We start from the raw sequence: 20,476 nt of genomic DNA on the forward strand, positions 1-20,476 counted from the left end.
CAGGAACAAAGAAATATGAGCACATCTCACCGGCACTCAAGGAACTGAAGTGGCTCCCTATAGACCAACGAGCCAGCTTCTGTACAGCTTGCCTCATACACAAAGCTCTGCATACAGGCAAACCAGAATATCTGGCCGCCAAACTCAAAAGGGCCGGTCAGTCTAGGAACCTCAGAAGTTCCAACACGCTCCTACTCATCCCTCTGAAATCACCGAAACACAAAACCTCAAATAAGGCCTTTGCTGGTAATGCTCCCAGGATCTGGAACTCCATCCCCCATTCCCCCCTCCCCCCCCCATATCAGAATGACCGCCTCCGTCCCGAAATTCAAAATCGTACTCAAAGCCCTCTTCCTCGAGCGCTCTGGATCATAACGAGAACCCCACATTTGACTGCGAAAAACCGCTTTCTCCTTGATCCCAGAGCCGGATGATTCGCTCTTGATCTCCGTCCTGTATTGCGCACAAGTTGATGTTGTGCAGACTTTTTCTTCCCCTTATGTTCCTTGTTCTTTTTGGTGCATATCTGTTTTTGCTGTGAAGCGCTCTGATACCCTCGGGTCCAGCTAGCGTTATACAAAACTTCAATAAATAAATAAATCTCCTACACGTGGAGCCTTTACTGCCCCTTGGCGGGTCCTAGTGACCCTGTGGATAGAGCAATTGCTCACCGGCATCGCCCAGCCCCAGACGATCCAGTTTGCTTGTCCCTTCACCCTAGGGCTTAAGGTCTGGTAGTCTAGGCGGCTTTCTCCTTGCAACCTTCTTTCGCTTTGCCGTTGCTCCCTCCCACTAGGGAGTCACAGTGGCTGGAGGCATGTGGGCCCAATATTTTTGCCTCCACCAGTGCGGGCATTTATGCCTTAAACGCATCTTGCGTGTTCGCACGTGCTTCCTTTGAACTTTGGGGCTTGGTTGAGCTCCTTCTTCCTTCTCTTCCAGAAGGGCCCGGGGTGATTTGAATCGTCTCCTTCTTGATGGCCCCGGATTGGCACAGTATTCTATTCAATCGGCCCTGGATGCTACCGACTCTATTAGTAGAGCAATGGCCCGGTCGGTTGCTTTGCACCGCCATGCTTGGCTGCTCGATCGCCGTTTTCCTGAGAACGTTCGGGACGCTCTGCGGGATTTGCCATTCAATGGTGTGGACCTTTTTGATTGTCACGCTGATTCAGCAGTCTCCCGCCTAATGTCTTGTCTCCCGTGATTTACTGGCCCTTACGGCTAGGATTTCTCGACCTTGTGGCTTGTCTGTGTCACACACTGTGTGGCTTTATGTTGCTTTTTCTTGGTAGGCAGCGTTGCCTTCCTTGTTTTGGACCTTGGGTTCATGACGTAATACCCGGATGGTCTGGGCGGATACTTCGCCATGTTTACCGTGGTTGGTACAGCTGGTCAGCTGGTTCTGCCTTTTTTGAAGTCCTCTGTCTGTGAGCTTGGCTCCAGAGGAGGCCCCCTTGTCGGGGTTCAGATTTACCCTATGTGGGGTATTTAGTGGCTGTTGTGAGCTGCCTGCCTACAAGGAAGAATTGGTACGTTCCTTTGGAGTATTCCTACCAGAAGATCTTCTGTGAATTACTAGGTCTTCTCTTTTACTGCAGTGTGCGACCCACAGGCTGGCGTCGATCTATTGCATTTTCAATCAAGGTTGTGGTCTACGGTTGTCCCTACTCTTTCGACCCATCGGTATAGGTTTCTTACCATGAGGCTTCTGCCTCGCCTGCTCTTCGCAGGGGCATTTTTCAGCATTGCTGTGCTCCTCTTTGTCAATTTGGCTGCTCCTCTTTTAGCCAGCCACTGTCACTTGGGGCCTTTGTTCTGTTCCTTTCAGGCTCAGTTCTACCACTGCTAACGCCCTATCATCGTTTGGCGCCAGGGCGACGTTGGCTGTGCGGCACGCTTCTTTAGTGTTTGCACGGCCTGAGAGTGCACCCTAATATGATTCGCTATCATAGGGTGTTTACGTTCTTTCATTCACTTCTGCTGAACTGTTTCTACCCACACCCCTTCGGGATGGGTACTAAATTCTCGTACTTCAGCCATTTATGGTCTTGTTCTTAAAGATGGCATCTTCGCCATGTACGTCTCTGCTGTATATGGCCTTGTGCCTTTTATTATGGGCACTTACCCAACAGGAGTTTTTTTCCTCTTTTCCTGCTGCTTTCTGCACAGGTGTTTTCCACACTTCTGCTTTGAGTTCCTGCTGTAACACTCTCAAGGGGATTGTTCTCTTCAGGTTACTCGCTCTGAGTCCCTGGGCCATTAGCTTGGTCGTGACTGTTTCCACTATCGTGTCTGGCTCAATCTCCTCATCTGTCTAGAAGGGGACCGTGGCTCCTCCCGGGGGGTAGCTGATGTTGCTTACGGGTCCGGACTTTCTACAGTCCAATTCTGCTTCTGCATCACTGTTACTGCTTTTCGCGTACTATAGTCTTGTATTATGTAACACAGCTTTTTACGTTCTCTTCTTAATCTAGATCTGCTCTGAGCAGTTCCTTCCTGTGGTGTCTGTGGTCTTCGCCCAGGTCTGCAAATTCTACGAGCTCTTGTGTGGGTGTCCGGCTTGACATATAACCCCTTTTTACAGATAGCCTGCTTGATAATGCATCCTTCATGTCTGGGTATTCCCGCTACCCTAGGTTTTTTTCCCCCCTCTGCTTTGTGTGGTTCTAGCGCCCACATGGTATGCTTAGGTGTGTTCCTGTCTTCCACATGACTATCATTTTTACTGTAGTCTTGTTTTGGGTGCTTCTGCTTGTTGCAGTCTACCCACTCACATGTCTTGTGACAGGGCGTCTATGTGCTGGAGTGTTTCTGGTGCTACCAACACTTACTGGCCATGGGTCGGCATCCTGCCACTGCTGTCCCACATATTTTGCCTGGTGCAGGTTCAACAGTGTCTTTTTTCCACTGTTGTGCATGCTGGACAGTTAGGCACTGGCCCTGTCATACCAGTTTGTTATCTTGGGGTTTTACTTACAGTCGACACATCAGGTCCTGTGGAACCATCAGACCCTAGGCTCCGTTCCTCTTCTTGCGAAGCCATGAACTCTCACTTCCGCACCAACAGTTCTAGCTTCTGCTTCCTTTCTCTCAACCCGCATCTACATACCAGGTGTTTGTGCTGTTCTTTAACAGCTTGTGGTGCCTTGGCCTCCCACTGTTTCCCCGCTCTTTTCAGGGCTTCGTGGCCTGGTGTGGCTGAGCTGGCTTGCGGTCCCCATTGTGTTTCGTCACCTTGCTGACGGATAAGTTCCCTTGGGAACTTGGTGGGGTTCGGTCGCAGACCCACCTCCTCTGTGGGTATGGCTTTGGTATCTATTCTAAGTTAAGGAATCTGCGGCTAGATGTCTCTTTCAGATGGACGAGTTACTTACCTTCGGTAACGATGTATCCGGTAGAGACACAGTCTAGCCTCAGATTCCTTAACGCCCGCCCATCCTCCCCGTTCTGCGAGGACCTTTTCAGGTTGGGCTTCCTGTATTCGCCTACCTCCGGGTGGCTTTGTCTTTCTGCAGGGTGACATAATTCGCTTTACTCCTACACTGAATACTTCATTCTGTTTTGCTTGCTCTGCTCGGCCCATTCTTGTGATTGGACGGTATGCCCATATTTCACGTGTCCCTTACATCCCTACGCCATGGGTTGTCCAGTGTCGGATCTGCTCACGGTTCCCCCGCGCTATCAATCGTCTTGGGGTCTCTTGCCTCCCCTGCGGTCCATTGGTTTGAAGTCCCTTGGATCTGTTGTGACTATAGGTCTCTTACTGGGGATATGACATCCATTTCTGGTGCCATCTTTTGTAGGATTTTGTTTGCTCATGTGTTCCGGACTTGCTGTCCTTCTCGGTTATATATTGTGGTTGCAGACTTCTGTCTGCCACAATGGTTTTTCATATCTTCTTCTGCCTCCAGGGAGGGTTTAGCCTTCGCTATTGCGGGGTTGCTTCTCAGAGCGGTGCTCTGCTATTACCTTCATTCATTTCAGGAAAATGTGCCTAGCACTATCCTTTATGGTGCTGTTTACACAACGAATTTCTTTTTTTTCATTCTTTACGCACACTGTTCCCATACTCAGTTTTTAGTGGTGACTCCGCGTTGTGGCGCGGAAACGTTTTTCCGACAAAAACTGGAGCCGTGCGGCGCCGCCCCCGGCGCACAGAGGTACTGCTGTGGAAAGTTTTCCGGATCCAGTCTGAAGCCTGGGGATATTCTAAGTTAACGAATCTGCGGCTAGACTGTGTCTCTACCAGATACATCGGTACCGAAGGTAAATAACTTGTACATATGGTAGACAAGAGAGAACTTTACGCTCTGAATCACAATAGCCAGATATTGTCCTAGATCCCTGTGTGTGACAGGCAGTACACTCCCCAAATACATGCAGTGGTCATTCAATAAGTCAGTTAACTGCGTCCTCCGCCCTTTGTGGTGGTGAGCCTATTCAGGTGTCTAGGGCTTGTTGTGTGGCAGCTTGCAGATCAACCAGGATAGCCTCCTTTTGGTTGCTATGGGGTATTTGCATAGCCCTAAACTGGCATCACTCCGCCTAGGCCCATGTCATGAGGGAGTGTGCCCACGCTGCAAGCGATGGTGGTTCCCGAGACCTCCAACGTCCGGTAATGAGGCGCTTGGCCATTAGGAGTCCTAGGTCAGGGAAACGCAACATGGCCTTCTTTTTCGTGGTCCTGCGATATAAACCCAGATGACATGTCTCCCATGTATGCAGTGCCAGGTACCCCGTACAGGCGGACAGTTGGGTGGTGACACCCGCCAGTAGTGCTGCAGGCACGGGCGCCCCCAGAGCATATGTAGGAAGTCTGCATCTACCAGGCAACAGCAACGGCGGTTCTATGGAAGTAGCTGTTTATCTTGGCCGGGGTGAGGTATGCCCAGTGCACGATATAGAACTGAATAAGGTGGAACCAAGCATTACAGGGCAAATGGACCAGACTCTTCAGCAGTGGCTCTCATTCCTTGTCGATGCAGGGGCGAGTCAGGTCCTCTTCACACCTGCACTCAAGGGGTGTGAGTTGCAGCCCAGCATGAGCGAGCTCAGCGAGTCTGTAAACCATCAGGTGTCTGCCCATTCCTGTCACATGCAGGTACTGCAAAGTGTTGTGTATCGGGCTTTCCAGAGCCTTGTCACCCTAACTGTTCCCTATGGCGGCGACTAGAGAATTGCACTGAAGGAAGTGGCCCAGTGGGAGGCCAGCCTCCTCCATCAAAGACTCCTAAAGCAGGAGGCTACTATCCTGACAGAGGTCCCCTATTTTGTGAAGGCCCGCCGCATTCCAGGCGGCCAGCTCTGCTCACGATGTAATGGTGTGTCTTCTGGGCCTACCGAGTGGGTATATCGCCGGGGCATAAGGAGTCACTGCACGCTTTAAGTAGAGAGCTCGGCGGTAGCAGTGGTATGCCACCCCCAGCAGTAAGGAGTCGGGTACTGGCGCTCAGGTGTAGGGGTAAAACACATGTAGGGCACCCATCAGACTGCAGGCCGGTACAGTCGAAACTGTGTTTGCAAGCTTAAGGCTTGTCAGCTATTTGGGTAACCATTTGAGTTAGGACACAAGATAACATTGGTCAAAATTAGGCATCACAACCACTGCGTGATCTGTGGGTAGGTATAGTTTTGGCAGAGCTACCCTGCTGGTAGAGTTGTTCCATATGAATTCCCTCATTGTCCTCTCCAGGGAGTGAAAGAAGGCTGCATGAATATAGAGGGGAGATTGGTGAAGTAGTAGAGGAGGCTGGGGAAAGCAGACATTTTGAGGATTGCTATTTACCAGGCAGCTGACAATGGCAGTGTCCACCAGAAATTCATCAGTGCCCGCAAGGACGCAGTGGCCCTCTGAAGATTACCATCATGAAAGTCCTCAGTCTAATGGTAAACCCTTATACCCAAATATCGAAATATAGATGGTTGCTAGGTCACTTTGATCGGATTGAAGTAGAGATAAGGGTCTGGCATCCCTCGAGCAAAAGGAAAGAAGCAGGACTTAGCCCAGTTAATCCTGAAGACTGGATCAGCTGCGGAAAGTAATCCGCAATACCATAACACAATAAGGTGTCATAAAGGACTTTTATGGACATTTATAAAGGAGGACCCATTCCAAACAATCGAAGACCTTGGCCAGGTCCACACCAGCCAGCACCAGATGCCACGAGCATACTTAAAAACACGAAAGAAGAGCCGCAGTTTTAGAGACATACTGCAAGCCTGTACAAACCCATTTTGGTCCGGTGGATTAGTGCCGGTACTAAAGGTGCCGGCCAATTAGCCATAATATTTGCCAGCACTTTGTAATCTGTGTTGAGCAGCACCAGAGGCGGGTACGAGCCCGGGTCATTGGGGTCTTTGTCTGGTTTGGTAAGAGATATAGGTAGTGCTTCACGTATGGGGGTGGGGAAACATGAGTCCACCAACACCTTTACGTAGAGAGTGAGCAGTGGGGCTCAAGGAGTGTGGCGTATGATTTATATAATTCGACATGTTTGCTGTCTGTGCTGGGGATCCTACCCATGGTCATGGTTCTGATCACTTCCTAGATTTCAAAAAGTGTAATGTGATCGTCTGTCTCTGCCCCCTGGTCTAGTGTGACGCAGGTCAGGGGAGTCAAGGAAAGGAAGGCTTCAATTTCGTGCGAGGAGGAAGTGGATCTCTATTGGTATAATGAGGCGTAGCGGTTGGTTAGCTCTTGATGTACGTCATGTTGACTATAGAGGAGACCACCCATGGCAGATCTTAGGGTATCCGTGCTGCTTCGATCTTATCAGCCATGCAGTGGCATGTGTGCTTGCAGAGTGGGCTTGTAGGCCAGGCAACACAGATGCTCCAGCAGGTAGCCTCCAGCAGGCAACGAGAGTCCACTGAATTCTGTGCTGTTCGTTTTTGATGCTGCAGGAGTGTATGTTCTATGAGGGATATGTCCTTGTCTAGCTGCTGTGATGTGTTCCAGGACACCCCCAGGCAGTGACCCCTCGTTGCCACTTTAAAGGCATCCCACTCAATCAGCCTAATTGCTGCCGGCCCATGGTTATGTTCAAAGTAACCTTCAATGGCTGTGTGTAAGGATGCACATAATGGGGGCTCGTCGAGTTCAGCTGTTTACAAAAGTCATGTCGATACGATGTGTGGGCCAGTGTCCGGCGTGAGCAGAAGGCATTTGGGGCTGTGGTCAAAATGGGTACGACGTAGGTAGTCAGTGTGTGTTACAGTGGCCAGTAGGAAAAATTTGCCAACCTTGATTCAGGCGGCTCGGAGCCAGGAGAAAGCGATCTGCCCGAGCCTGATGCGTGGAGTGGAGTGAAGGGCGCAAAACTTTCAGACCCCCAGGCCGGGGGAAGAAACCTGAAAGGCGAATCGGCTGCAACAAAGTGAGTGAGAGCAGCGTATACTTGGGTCCATGAACCAGTAATTTCTGATATGAAGATGGTGTGGTGAGAAGTACACCATCGAAAAAGCATAACGCTGGCACCAAATGTCTACGAAGTGCCAGTCCTGGAGACCTGCATGTTAGAGGAGGCAATGAAGGGAAGGATCTGTCAAGGTCTGTGCTCAGAACACAGTTAGACCCATGAGCCACAGGAATCCAATCCTGAAGGAGAGCTCCCCGACAACCGCCGAAGGAACAGGGTCGGATCTGTGTTAGATGGGTATATGCAACCTATGAAAATGTGTCTGCCCTTTATTAGTACATAACGGCCCTCCTTTAGACGAGAAGGGGACCCCAGGTCTGATCCAAAGTAACACTCCATATATCGGTGGGCGCGGATGCTGTTGAGCGTTTTGCCGTATCGGTGCGTGCTGCAGCCCGAACACTGACTGGCACGGGATTGCCGAGAGTCACCGAGACCTGGTGGCTCGTGGACGGATGCAGCGCCCCTGATATAGCACTGTGGTGAGAAAGAGGGGCCATCAACTGTCGGCGCGTGGGAGAAGTGGTGAGGGAGGAGCTGGATGGCCTGCAAATCGGTAGGAAGTTCTGGTGGCTGCGTGCGTGGTGGCAGTGGGCCGTTTCCATGAGATTGGAAGTGTTCTGTATACTGGTGATTCGGAGGGGGCGATGCCCTACGGGCCTATGACACACTGCTAATTTCCTCCTCTGGGGTAATACAGACAGGAGGAGCTGCCTCCTAGCGGTAAAGAACTGTTATATTGAACTCCAGACATTTCCCCAGCTAAAGCTGCAGCGAAGCCTGGCCTCACCCAGCTGCCTGCGTCTGCTGCAAGGCAAGTAATGTCTGACCCTTGAGGATTGCCCATTGTTTCTACATGGATCTGGGGGGGTCACTGACTGCAAGGACTGTGGGTCTACTGAGCGCTACAGAAAGTAGGGTAAACCACAATGGAGGGCCTGATGCCAAGCCCTGTGGTGCTGTAGGAAAGGGCTACTTTGCTGGAGATAATTGCAACTATACCCCCCAACAGCTAAGCCACTGGCATTGCTTGGCACTGCTCCTTGAACCATTGCACCAATGCGGCCTATATACACACTGTTGTAAATATGTTGTGGCCTAGTCTTCTCGGCTAGACTCTTCTTGGCAAGACTCCAACCGCGACGAACTTGGGCAGAACCACCCACAGGCGAGACTCGGATCCTGGGAGCACTGCTGGATCTGTCCCCGACAGCGATGGGGTGCCTCCGTTGCCCGAGGAGGATAGGCACCCCTCACTACACACAATCGTACAAGCCATTACTGCATCTAGTGCAGTGCAGGAGACTAAAATAGGCAATCTGAGCTATGACTTGGCCCTCCTACATGATGACCACAGGCGCCTCGTGGGGAGAGTTATCGCTAATGAACAAATGCTGGCAGATATACCACACACACTCTCCTAGGCAGTGGAGAGAATGGCCAATATGAATACTAAGTTTCGCACATTAGAGCTCAGGGCGAAGGACGCTGAAAATCGCTCCAGCCGTAACAATATATGTGTGGTAGGTCTTTCTGAGAAAATAGAGGGATCCAATATGATAGACTATCTTGAAAGGTGACTTTGAGAAGAAGTGGCGCTGGAGGGTCTCTCTACATTCTTTGCTCTTGTCGCCGGCGGGTACCTTTATGCCTTTGTTTATCCCAGGTATTCCCTGTTGCTCTCAGGGTGGTGATGAGGACTCTGAGGGGTTGCTGGACCCTTTAACAGACCAGCTGGAAGAGCCTGAATGGAGAGAGGAGTTGGGTGCTGAAGTGGTCTGGATACCTCCCCAGACCTTGGCATGTGTTCTCCCCAACCGTTTCCACGGAGGAGGGAGCCTCTTATGCAGTGGTGGTGCGTAGGGCAGCCGAGGCTTTGGTCCAGGAGTTCCCTACAGTGGCTAACCTCTTGATAGAGGTGCTTCCACTGGCCGCAACTTAATCTGAACCCATCTAGCCTTTAATGAAGCCCTCACGGACGTTCTTCTGGGCACTTGGTCCAAGCCCAGCACAGGGGCTCCTGTGGAACGGACAATTGCCCGCCCCCACCGCCCGACTCCAGGCGATCCCATTTTCCTCTCCCAACACCCTTCCCCCAAGAGCTCGGTGGTCCAACCCTCTTCTTCCAAGGGTGCATTTGTTTCCGTACCCCCGGATAGGGAAGCTAAGAAGCTGGATCACCTCGAGAAGCGTATGTTCTCTTCATCCAGCTTGGCCCTGCGGTCCATGAATACTGCATGCCTCTAGGGCCGCTATACCCATACAGTCTGGGATACGGTTGTGCAGGTGCTGTCTCAGTGTCCAGAGGAGGCCCGGCCCAATCTCACCCAGGCAGTGGTGAATGGTAGAGATGCAGCAAAATTCACAATCTGATGTAGACTGGTCCCCGCCGACTCTCTGAGCAGAACGATTGTCAAGTCGGTAGCCGTTCGGCACTACGCCTGGCTGAGGATGTCTGGATTTTCGGGGGATGTCTAGGCAACTTTGCTGGACATGTCCTTCGATGGCCATCGACTATTTGGTGACATGGCGGACTCGGCGCTCAAGCGCTTCAAGGATTCTCAGGCTACAGCCAGACCCATGGGCCTTGCTGCGCACTCCCGTCTACCACAGTCTGTCTTTCGTCCGTTTCGTGGCTACGGAAGGGGCTCCCCAGCACTTCTGACCCAGTCCAGCCACCGGCCCACGCAAGCTGCTCAGCTTCTGCGTGGCCTCGGACGAGAGACCCAGAGATGCTGGTCTGGGAACCAGCGTGCGGGCCATTTCACCCTTTCCCCCCTGCAGCAGCCTCCAAACCCTCCTAGTCTGACCTTTCAGGGCCATCAGCAACCAGTGGGTGGCAGGATTCGCCATCACCTCCCCCACTAGCAATCCATCACGTCAGACAGGTTGGTTTTGCAGATAGTCCGAAGGGGTTACTCCCTCCCCTTCAAAACTACCCGTCTCTGCATGCCACAGTCTCTCGATTGCATGTTGGAGGATCCTTTGGCGCTTTCTACGCCAGGAAGTCTCAGTTCTCTTGGCCAAGGGAGCTATCGAGCGGGTGCCTCTGCCAGCAGTAGGTCCTTGTTACTTTTCCCGATACTTTTTGGTGCCCAAGAAGGATAAAGGTCTGCGTCCTATTTTAGACTTTAGGGCCCCCAACTGCTTCCTCCGTAAGGAGAAGTACAAAATGCTAACCTTGGCTCAGGTCCTGTCTGCCCCCGACCATGGAGACTGGATGGTAGCGTCAGACTTGCAGGACGCTTCTTTTCTTTCACCTGTCCTGCCAGCCCACAGGCGTTTCCTAATGTTCATGGTAGGCCACGATCATTTTCAGTTCACTGTGCTCCCCTTCGGCCTTACCAGTGCCTCTCGGGTGTTCACAAAAGTGATGTTGGTGGTCGCAGCTCATCTGCACAGAACAGGCGTTCCACTCTTCCCCTATCTCGACAACTGGCTGTTAAAGGAGTGCCTGCCCCAGGCTGTCGTCTCCCACCTCCAGACTACTGCGAACCTTCTGCAGTCGTTGGGGTTAACTATCAACGTGCTGAAGTCACACCTTACTCCCTCTCAAACGCTCCCTTTCATCAGAGCTGTTCTGGACAATGTGCAGTTTCGAGCCTATCCTCCCGAGCTGCGAGTTCGGGCTATGATACTGATGTTTCAGCCTCTATCCCGGATTTCGGTGAGAATGACCCTGAGGCTGCTGGGCCTCGTGGCCTCCTGCATCCTGCTGGTAGATCATGCCAGTTTGCCTATGCAGGCTCTTTAGGGGTACCTGAAGTTCCAGTGGGGCAACATCAGGGGAATCTTTCCGAGTACATCCAGATCTCGGATGGGACTGCAGAGCAACTGCAGTGGTGGTTAACGTGCCAGGATTGGGTAAGAGGCAGATCCCTCTCCCTTCCCCAACCAGACCGCACAGTGGTGACCTATGCGTCACTTTTGGGATGAGGCGGCCACCTGGAGGAGTGGAGATCAGAGGAGTCTGGTCTCCGGCAGAGTCCGGTCTCCATAGCAACCTGTTGCAGCTCCAGGCGATTCGCTTGGCACTAAAGGCATTCCTTCCTTCCCTCCCTCAAGGGAAAGGCAGTGCAGGTGTTTACGGACAACACCACCACCATGTGGTACTGCATCAAACAAGGCAGGGTAGTGTCATGGACATGGCTGGAACATCCGGGCATTACCCTGGTGGTTCAAAACCTGGCAGGTTCTCTGAACACCAGGGCGGATTAATTCAGCCGCCGGTGCCTGGTGGATCATGAATTGCGTCTTTATTCGAAGGTGGTGCAAGGTCTTTTTCAGCTGTGGGGAGAGCCTTGTTTAGATCTGTTCACCACCGAAGAGAACGCGCAATGTCAGCAGTTCTGCACCTTTGAGTTTCCAAGGCAGCACTCGGTTGGTGATTCTTTTTGTCAAAAGTGGAGCTGCGGCCTCCTTGTACGCCTTTCTGCCCGTACCACTTCTACCCCGAGTGCTGAAGAAGATCAAGCACGACCAGGCCCAAGTCATGCTTGTGGCACCGGACTGGGCACGAAAAGTGTGGTACTCCGAGCTCCTGAGAATGGCTATCAATCCTCCGATCGGACTTCCCACTCGGTAGGATCTTCTATTGCATCAGCAGGGGACTGGTCATCCATACAAACCTGTCCAGCCTCTACCTCCTTGCGTGGAGGTTGAGCAGTGACAGTTGACAGCTTTTGACCTTCCTCCTGAAGTCTGTAACGTCATCTTGGCAGCCAGGCGCCCCTCCACTAAGACAGTATATGCCTGTTGATGGAATACGTTTGAGGCTGTGAATCCCCTTTCTGCGGTTCTTTTATTCTTTCTTTCTTCGGCCCAGCAGGGCTCTGCTCTGGGCACTCTTAAAGGCTAACTGAGGGCCATTTATGCTTTTCTTCGGCTGCCAGATCAGCCCTCTTTGTTCAAGTCCCCTATTGTAAGTTGCTTCTATAAAGGCATTATTCATCTCTTTCCTCATCTCCTTTCGTAATGCCTCAGTGGGACTTGAATCTTATCTTGACTTGCCTTATGTGTGCTCCCTTCGAGCCTCTTCACAACTGTCCTCTCAGGCTTCTTGCTCTGAAGACTGCCTTTCTTGTTGCAATTACAACTGCTCGCAGAGTGAGAGCTTCAGGCTCTTTCTTCTAAGCCTCCTTTCCTTTTAGTCCATCCGGACAAGGTGGTGCTTCGAACGAGACCCTCGTTCTTGCCTAAAGTAGTCACTCCCTTTCACATCGTGCAGACTATTACTCTGGCCACCTTTTTTCCTGCCTCCTCACCCTTCCAAGGAAGAGGAGAGACTCCACCATCTGGGCCCAAGACGTGTGTTGTCTTTCTATCTTGACCGCACAAAGGAGTTCCAGGTGGAGGATCAACTCTTTGTTGGCTATGTGTGTGTCAAATAAGGTCGGGCTGTGCAAAAGCATTCCATGGCTAGATGGGTTGTCCTTTGTATTAAAGTCTGTTACTCTTTGGCGAAGAAGGAACCTCCATTGGGGCTGCGTGCTCATTGCACTAGGGCTACAGCAGCCACCAATGCGTTAGCACTACTTCTCGACATCTGCCAGGCTGCCACGTGGTCATGCTTGCACACATTTACCAGACATTACTGCCTGGATAGGCAAGTCCGAAGGGACGGCTACTTTGCCCGTTCTGTCCTCCAGGATTTTCTGCTGTGAACTTGGTTTGCACACCCTCCTCCCAGGATGGTATTGCTGGGGTATCTATTCTAAGGTAAAGGATCTATACCCTATAGTCTCTTTCGGGAGAACAAGTAACTTACCTTTGGTAAGAAATGTATCTGTAAGAGACATATATTAGTTATAGATTCCGTACCGTCCCACCCTTCCTCCCCGCTCTTCGAACTGACTTCTAGGGTTAGGGACACCCTTATAGGTCCCTAGTGTGGCACACCAGTGGTCAGTGTCTTTCATAGCTCTGCGCTTCTGGCGTGGAAAGTCGTGTCAGAACTGACATCAGCATACAGGGTCGGCGTTTAATTAGGCACCCTGGCGTCATTCCGGCGCCGATGACGTACGCTGAGTTAACCGAGGCCACTTACAGACACGCTGGGGTATTGCTGCCGAAAAATTCTCCGGATCCAGTCTGACACCTGTGAGTAATTCTAGGGTAAGGAATTTATAACTAATATGTCTCTTACAGATGCATCTTTACAGAAGATAAGTAACTTGTTCTTTTTCACTAGACGGAGGGCATGCTATCTTAGGGTCTCTCTTGGCCATCCCCTCTCTTTGAGAAACACTGGGAAACTCCCACAATTTTCTTATCACCTGTGAGAAGCCGACCTGGTATATGATGTCCCTTGCTCACTTGGCCACTGGATTCAAGATAGCCTGGCTGATGAGGATTATGAATCCGAAACCGGTCCCAGGATGCTTGTTTCCGGTCCAGGGAAGACATGGCTTGGCAGTTCGGGCTGGACTGTTCCCATGAGGCACAGGGTCAGACTGATTTGCATATGGCCATGTCTGAACTGGGGTGGCTGAGTGAGCTAAAGAATGGTGATGGATTAAACCCAGATCAGTTGACTGGGGGTGAGTGTTTGATTTGCTCAAGCGCTCCGTCCATCATCCCCTTTTGTTTCACTAATGTAAGTGGGCACCTTGCACCAGTGCAGACAACCCTTATGGCGATTTAAGAGCTCATAGACAACCTTAGAATGCTCTCTAAGTGTTAACTGTGGAGAGTAGCCTTCAGGCTTAGCTCAGAAGGAGTGTAAAGCAGCTTATTTGACCAGAATGCAATCTTATGGTATAGATTAAGTGAAAAAGAACAAGGTTTTCAAATGCTGAGGGATCGGTGTCTGGCTGGAGCTCCAACAAGCCTTGGCAAGTGCAACCAACAAAGGAATTAAAGAAGAAGCAACATCGGGACCAGCAAGGTCCGGGAGATTCACCAAAGGCAGGGGAGTCAGGGCAGGTCCAGAGCAAACTGGGCAGCCCAAGAGAAGCAAAGGTGACCCTCAAATGGATCTACAGCCTGGAGGCACTGGAGTCGCAAGAGGACCTCAAGCAGAACACCAAAAGATGCTAGCAACGATGCAAACGATGCAGTGTGGCTGAAGATTCTGGTCGCTGTAGATTCTTGAGGTTGGCGCTACTTGGAGCCCTGAGAGCTTCTTGGAAAGAAGCCACAAGCCTTTGCAACTGCAAGTTGGACGCAGTACACAGAGGTTCAGTTATTGCAACCCCCAACTGGGATACTAGCTTCAAACTTGGTGAGATGGCAGGGCAGGCCTTGGGGGCTCTGGAAAAGCACCACCTGTGTTGCAGAACATTTCGGAGTCCGGAGGAGCTCAGGATCAGCAGACCGGTCGATTTAGTTGTGGTGCCTGCGAATGCAAGGGAGTGACTCCTTCAATCCAAGGGAGATTTCTTCCAGTGTCTTCGATGCTTCACAGGCCTTGGAAGGTTCCTATATGATGCACAGGTTCAGATGATGCAGTGAACTGTAAAGGGAGATAAAGTCAGGCCCAAACCAAGTCCAGCGAAGACCAGAGTGCCCATACGGTAAAAGTGCAGTTGTGTCTGATCTGAATCTTATCCCAGGGAGGGTCTAGACTGGGGGGAGGTTACTCCCATGTCCTTTGTCCAGTTTCACAGTAGAGCGAGAACCAACTGCTCATAGGACTGGTTTGAACTGGACTATGCACACGGATACCAAATGTGCCTCTCATTAAGCGAGTGGCGCTGGCAAGCACACCCACCCCATACCAATACACTAAATCCTGTCTGGGAGGTGGTCACACCTCCCTGTGACAGGATGCCTATTGTTTTGCCTTCTCCTGCTCGAGCTTGACTTAGCAGCAGGAGGGCCGAATCGTGTCTCTGGTTGGCAGCTACTATTTTGTGCTGTCTGGTTCAAGACGGCTGGTACCAGGAACACTGAGAGCCTAACGGAGGGCTCTTCCAGTGCTGGTAATCATACCTTGCATACCATTTACGGTATGGTGGTATGATTCTAACATGTTTGATACCATAGGATTTGTTGCCGCCGTTTTTTAGATTGTCATCGTGTAATTACGCGGTGCCCCTCTATATAGTATATGGCTGCCTCACGGACAACCCGGGAGAATGGACTCCGTGGGCTGCAGGGGTGTCCTGCTCATGCAGGGGCACCCTTTCACTTAGAACCAAGCATCCTGCCTTCAGGATTGCAAAGGCCTGCTCTAGGGGTGACTTATAGTTTTTATGTGCAGTCACCCTAGATATAGGAAACCTATATCTTTAGCAAGTGGTGCTAGCAGCAGCTTACACAGGCTGCAATGGCAGGCCTCTAGTTCCATTTTGAATGGTCTCTCGTGGGTGGCATAATACATGCTTCAGCCCATGGGAGACCTCTGCAGTACCTGTGCCCTGGGTACCTTAGTACCATATACTAGGGGCATATAAGGGTACCCCAGTATCCAATCAGGTTAGGGAAAAAGCAGATAGACTGGGGTCCTGATTAGCAGGATCCCAGCCAGATAAGTCAAAATACAGCTTAGCACCAGGCAGAAAGTGGGGGTAACCATAGAAGATGATACTACTTTCCTATATCTACTTTTTAAACTGGTTGGATGAGGGAGGGTCCACCTACTTGCTCTGGTCAGAGGGCATTGGAATAATAGCTTTTTGTTAACATTTAGGCAGTCGCAGTATTTTGCTTAAAATATCTGAACTGCACAGGGTGATGTTGAAAGAAGGGAGCAAAAAGCTCGAAGAAAGAGTGCATGGCAAAATTCACTGATGAAGGAGGGACTGGCGCAACAACGTAGATAGAGGGGCCAAGCCTATTACACCACATATTCGGCCTATGCTAGAGGAGTCCTATTATGGATTGGGGCCTATTATGGATTGGGGCGGGGTTACCCTTCCAACACACTGGAAATTTAATAGTTCCAGAAGGTAGGTACCTGGTGGTACGGGGCAGCCTGGAGGGCAGAGATATAGACATTTTAAACATATATGCTCCAAACTCAGATCAGAGGGTTTTTATAAGGCATTATCACAATCATTAGCACCTCACCTAATTCTCTCAACCATAATGGGGGGACTTTAATGATGCAGTGGACACCCAGCTGGATAGATCCCACCCTCTGCTGCATGACTCCAAAATGTACGCATGGCCCAAGCTTTTGCCATCAAAACTGTCTCATGTCTATATAAAGCACTACCAGCAGATTTCCAATGGCCCCTCGAACACCTGCGAACACGGTGGGATACGTATTTGGGAATCCCTATTGCTGTCAGGGACTGGGGCATTTTCCTAGAAAGAATACCGAAGGTATCTAGGAAGGCGCTCTTTAAATTGATTATGTGATCCATAAATTGTATCTTACCCCAGAGAGGATTGTCAGATATTTCCACATGGCTGGGGCAGCCTGCCCTACATGCGGGGACAGAGTAGCTCATAACCGGTATATGTTCTGGACGCGCCCATTGCTGTGCATTTTTTGGGAGGCAGTCACAGCTATGATTGCGGCCATAACTGAGGTTCCTTGTTCTCAAGGCCATTTTCTGCTTGAGTGGTTTCCCCGTACATCTAAAACTGAAGTCACAAGTACATTCAAAGACATGCAATATATCTTGGCCAAACATGAAAATACGAGGAACTGGAAATCGCTGGGAGGGCCCCGGGTAACAGCATAAAGAAGTGAAATGGAAAAGTGGGCAAGCTGTGCGGGGAGATTGCTCCTGAGGGAGGCTAGGTGCATGGATATGCTAGAAGTACCCCGGGCTTGGGACATGCTAGTAGACAGTTCTACTGTCCCATAATCTCACCTGCTGGATCAGCAAACCTAGCTCTACACTAGGATGCATTGGGCCCTCATTGATGTTCCAGAGGCCCCATGCTACTTGCAAAGGATGGCCTGCAAAGATCAGAGCTGAACACCCGATATCTTGCATCCTTCTTCAGTGCATGTAGACATAACATTCTTTGTTAACAAATGAATGACTCTGTACTGACTCATGGGATGGAGGGGAATGTTTGTTACCAGGAAGGACCAGATACCAATGTATCAATTGTATCTTGACAATATCCTGCTATGCATAATACAATACAGTACTTATGGTGTATGAGCTGTGAAACCATAAAAAAATTGTTTAAAGAAAAACATCAAAAATCTATTGTGCTTGACATGCAGCTGTGCAGCCATTTCATGTCTAATCAATGGGAACTGTGGCTGAACGAGCGAAGAAAACAGTGCACTATGTTGCTATGCATTCCCAGAAAGCTTGTACAAAATGTGTAGATGAAATCCCAAAGAGAGTCACTGAGTAGGCAGAAAAATATACAGATTATTCTCAAAATACTATTTCAAAAACAATGTGGGTTATGTGTGGCTATGCAGAGCGAGCAGAGGCAGGCTAAAACGTCTGAAACACAAAACTAAGGGAGAATCAAAATGAGCCCAGAAGGGAAATCACTACACTTTGAGATAGTGCTTGTCACTGATGGCTGCAGGACACAAACTGAAATATCAGCACTGCCATTTCAGTCTTGCATCCTTCTGCGGTCTTAAATTGAGTAGTTAAATCATACAATATTGGCACCTGCCGTACATAGCCGCAAGTAGTGGCAGAAGTTTGATTTGATACGGTACGTAAAACAACTTTTTCTCATTATTTTTGGGATGAGAAAAGACAGCTCGAAGAAGCAGTAGTAGATAAACTGCGAGTCTGTTTGCTGCTACCTCAACTGCACATGTCCCACCATGTTATAAGGAAGTTCACTGCTGTAAAGATTATGACCAGCAAGTAAATCTTTAAGAAGAGTCACACTGGAATGGGAAGAGGTGACTTCTCTAGAGTAATTATTTTGTGACTTTTCTTTCAAAGACCTACTTGACCTTGCTGTAGTGTTAAAGGTGTGTAAATTTGACATTAATGTTAATGTCTTTTTTAAGCTAATCTGGAAACGAGGTTTAGGTGATTAATTCGCTCTCACAAAAAGAGATGGGAGGAATGCTTGCAAAATGTCTAACTTCTGACAAATCTCCTGGGGTAATATTCCAACTCAAAGTTTAACCCACTGTGGCACTCTGGACAAAAGCCCACCATATGGTAATCTATACTGACCCGGCTTCTCATGGCAACAGTGCCTCTTGAACTGTCAGACAAAGCCCCTTGCAGAAGGCAGTACAAGCTACCTCAGACCAGCTTCTGTCTCGTTCAGCCTCGTCATTGAGATGTAACTTGGATGCTATGGTACAGTGAGCAGGGGACTCCTGTCCGATCTCTCTTTTTGTGCGATTGATGTTAAGCCGTAAGTTGACCTGGACTGTTTCCCATGAGGTGCAAGATGAGTATTGATTTGCATAAGATGGGTCTTTGTCTAGAGTAGCAATGTGGGGGAATAAGGATGGATTAGAATGCTACCCCAAGAAGTTGCCAGTGGTTAACTTTTTACAAACATTTCTCCCATCACCTTTCTTTGTGATTGAGGTGATGGATTCTGCAGGACACCTACTGTTTTGTTTTGAGTAAAATATGATAATCGGATCCCAACTCCCCGACTTCAAGTTATGTCTTACATATAAAAGATTCTCTTCTCTTTCATTTGGATATTTTTCTATTCGTATCTTGCTCTCATTTATTCTTGGACTCTGTCTTTTGATCCTGTAAATGCCAGATTTTCATATTCTTTGTACTTCACTACCTCACATCTTCGTTCTGTGTTCTATCTCCAAAAATCTTTCCTGGACTCTCCATCTCACCTTAGTTTCCTCTTACACCTAAAATCTCTTCTTCCTGTTATCTCTCTCTTCTTCCTATTTCCTCTGTTTCTTTCCAACATTTATAACTCTCCTAAAATTGTTTTGTTTGTTCACAGAAAGTGGGAGTGACTGGGCCACTAGATCCACAACTCCGATGTCCGGCCCTCATCGAATTTGGAAAGTATGAAATTCAGACATGGTACTCATCACCGTACCCACAGGAATATTCACGGTAAGGAAGTAATCCGTTATTGCCACTCAATTATACACAAAACCTTTCTCTGAATTCACATGTTGAATTTAACTCTTAACTAGATTCTTTCAGGATTCCCCATCCACTAACATTCTCTCGCCCCTTGCAGTGATTCATGTAGCTAGGAGAAATATATGCTTACTAAGGTTGTCTTCCTACTTTTAGTGACTTTGAGAACACATATTTTTACTCCCCTGCACATCTACAAATTCCTAAAGATAAACACCAGCCACAGTACATCTCCATGGTGTTCTGTTTACATTCACAGTGACAGTGTAGTTGCACACTGCACATATCGTAGCCAAACTCAAAAGGAGCTGATGGTGAGTAAGAAACACAGTAAAACCAGTAGTGCATCTTTGTGTGTGTGGGTAATTTTACACCACACCCTTTATCAACCATCACATAGCTGCTGACAATTTACTTCTTAGGCTTCCCTGCATACCAGAGCAGCCAGATTACTATCAAATCTTCTGTTGTAAATACTGTCTTTTCTGCAAGTAATGATCCCAAGGGTTAGGGATTATTATTAATTGCTGCTGCTATTTCGGTCAATGCGTCTTTTTTTAGGAAAAAATGTTTTCAGCATTTTTTTTTTTTAAATAAACCGCAAAAGCCAACGCTGCTTCTTAAAAACATTAAGAACTACCCAAGAGGCCCCCATAATGTGATTTACCAATTTACCCTTTTTGTTATGTCTAGTGGTGGTTCCACAAGACTAGCGACTCTGAAAATGTTTAACCTCTGTAAGGTGGATTCTCTTAAAGTTTTGAAGTGTAGTCCCACTCTGTAGACGTTACTGCATCCTTAAAGGTTTACGTTATGTCTGATAAAAGTTGTGGCATCAGATAGGAATCTTTGATGTATTTTCTATGTGCTATGAGAACGTTGAAAGCCTTATTGCAGGCATTGTTGGAATTTGAAACCTATAGCCCTTGGGGAGCAGAGAAGGAAGGTTTGAACCTAACATCCAAAGGAGGGCTTGACTAGGTTTCTCTCACACCCCAACGCCCACAAAATGGGTCAAAAACCTTAGTTATGAGGGCCTTTAGAACCAAGGAGAGCATCCTCATTGTTAAAAGATGGGCAGAAAGAGCC

General features: G+C 49.2%; 1 protein-coding gene across 2 annotated transcripts in view; it reads left to right on the forward strand.

The window, feature by feature from the left end:
* KAT6A (lysine acetyltransferase 6A) overlaps positions 1-20,476 on the forward strand; it is a 1,442,101-nt gene that overhangs the window by 757,240 nt on the left and 664,385 nt on the right. For both annotated transcript variants that reach the window (XM_086943585.1, XM_086943586.1), the window contains exon 9: positions 19,242-19,357. In XM_086943585.1, the coding sequence (XP_086799711.1) occupies positions 19,242-19,357 (116 nt within the window). The remainder of the gene's footprint in view (positions 1-19,241; positions 19,358-20,476) is intronic.

Source organism: Lissotriton vulgaris, chromosome 11 (assembly GCF_964263255.1).
Source record: "Lissotriton vulgaris chromosome 11, aLisVul1.2, whole genome shotgun sequence".
Taxonomy (NCBI): domain Eukaryota; kingdom Metazoa; phylum Chordata; class Amphibia; order Caudata; family Salamandridae; genus Lissotriton; species Lissotriton vulgaris.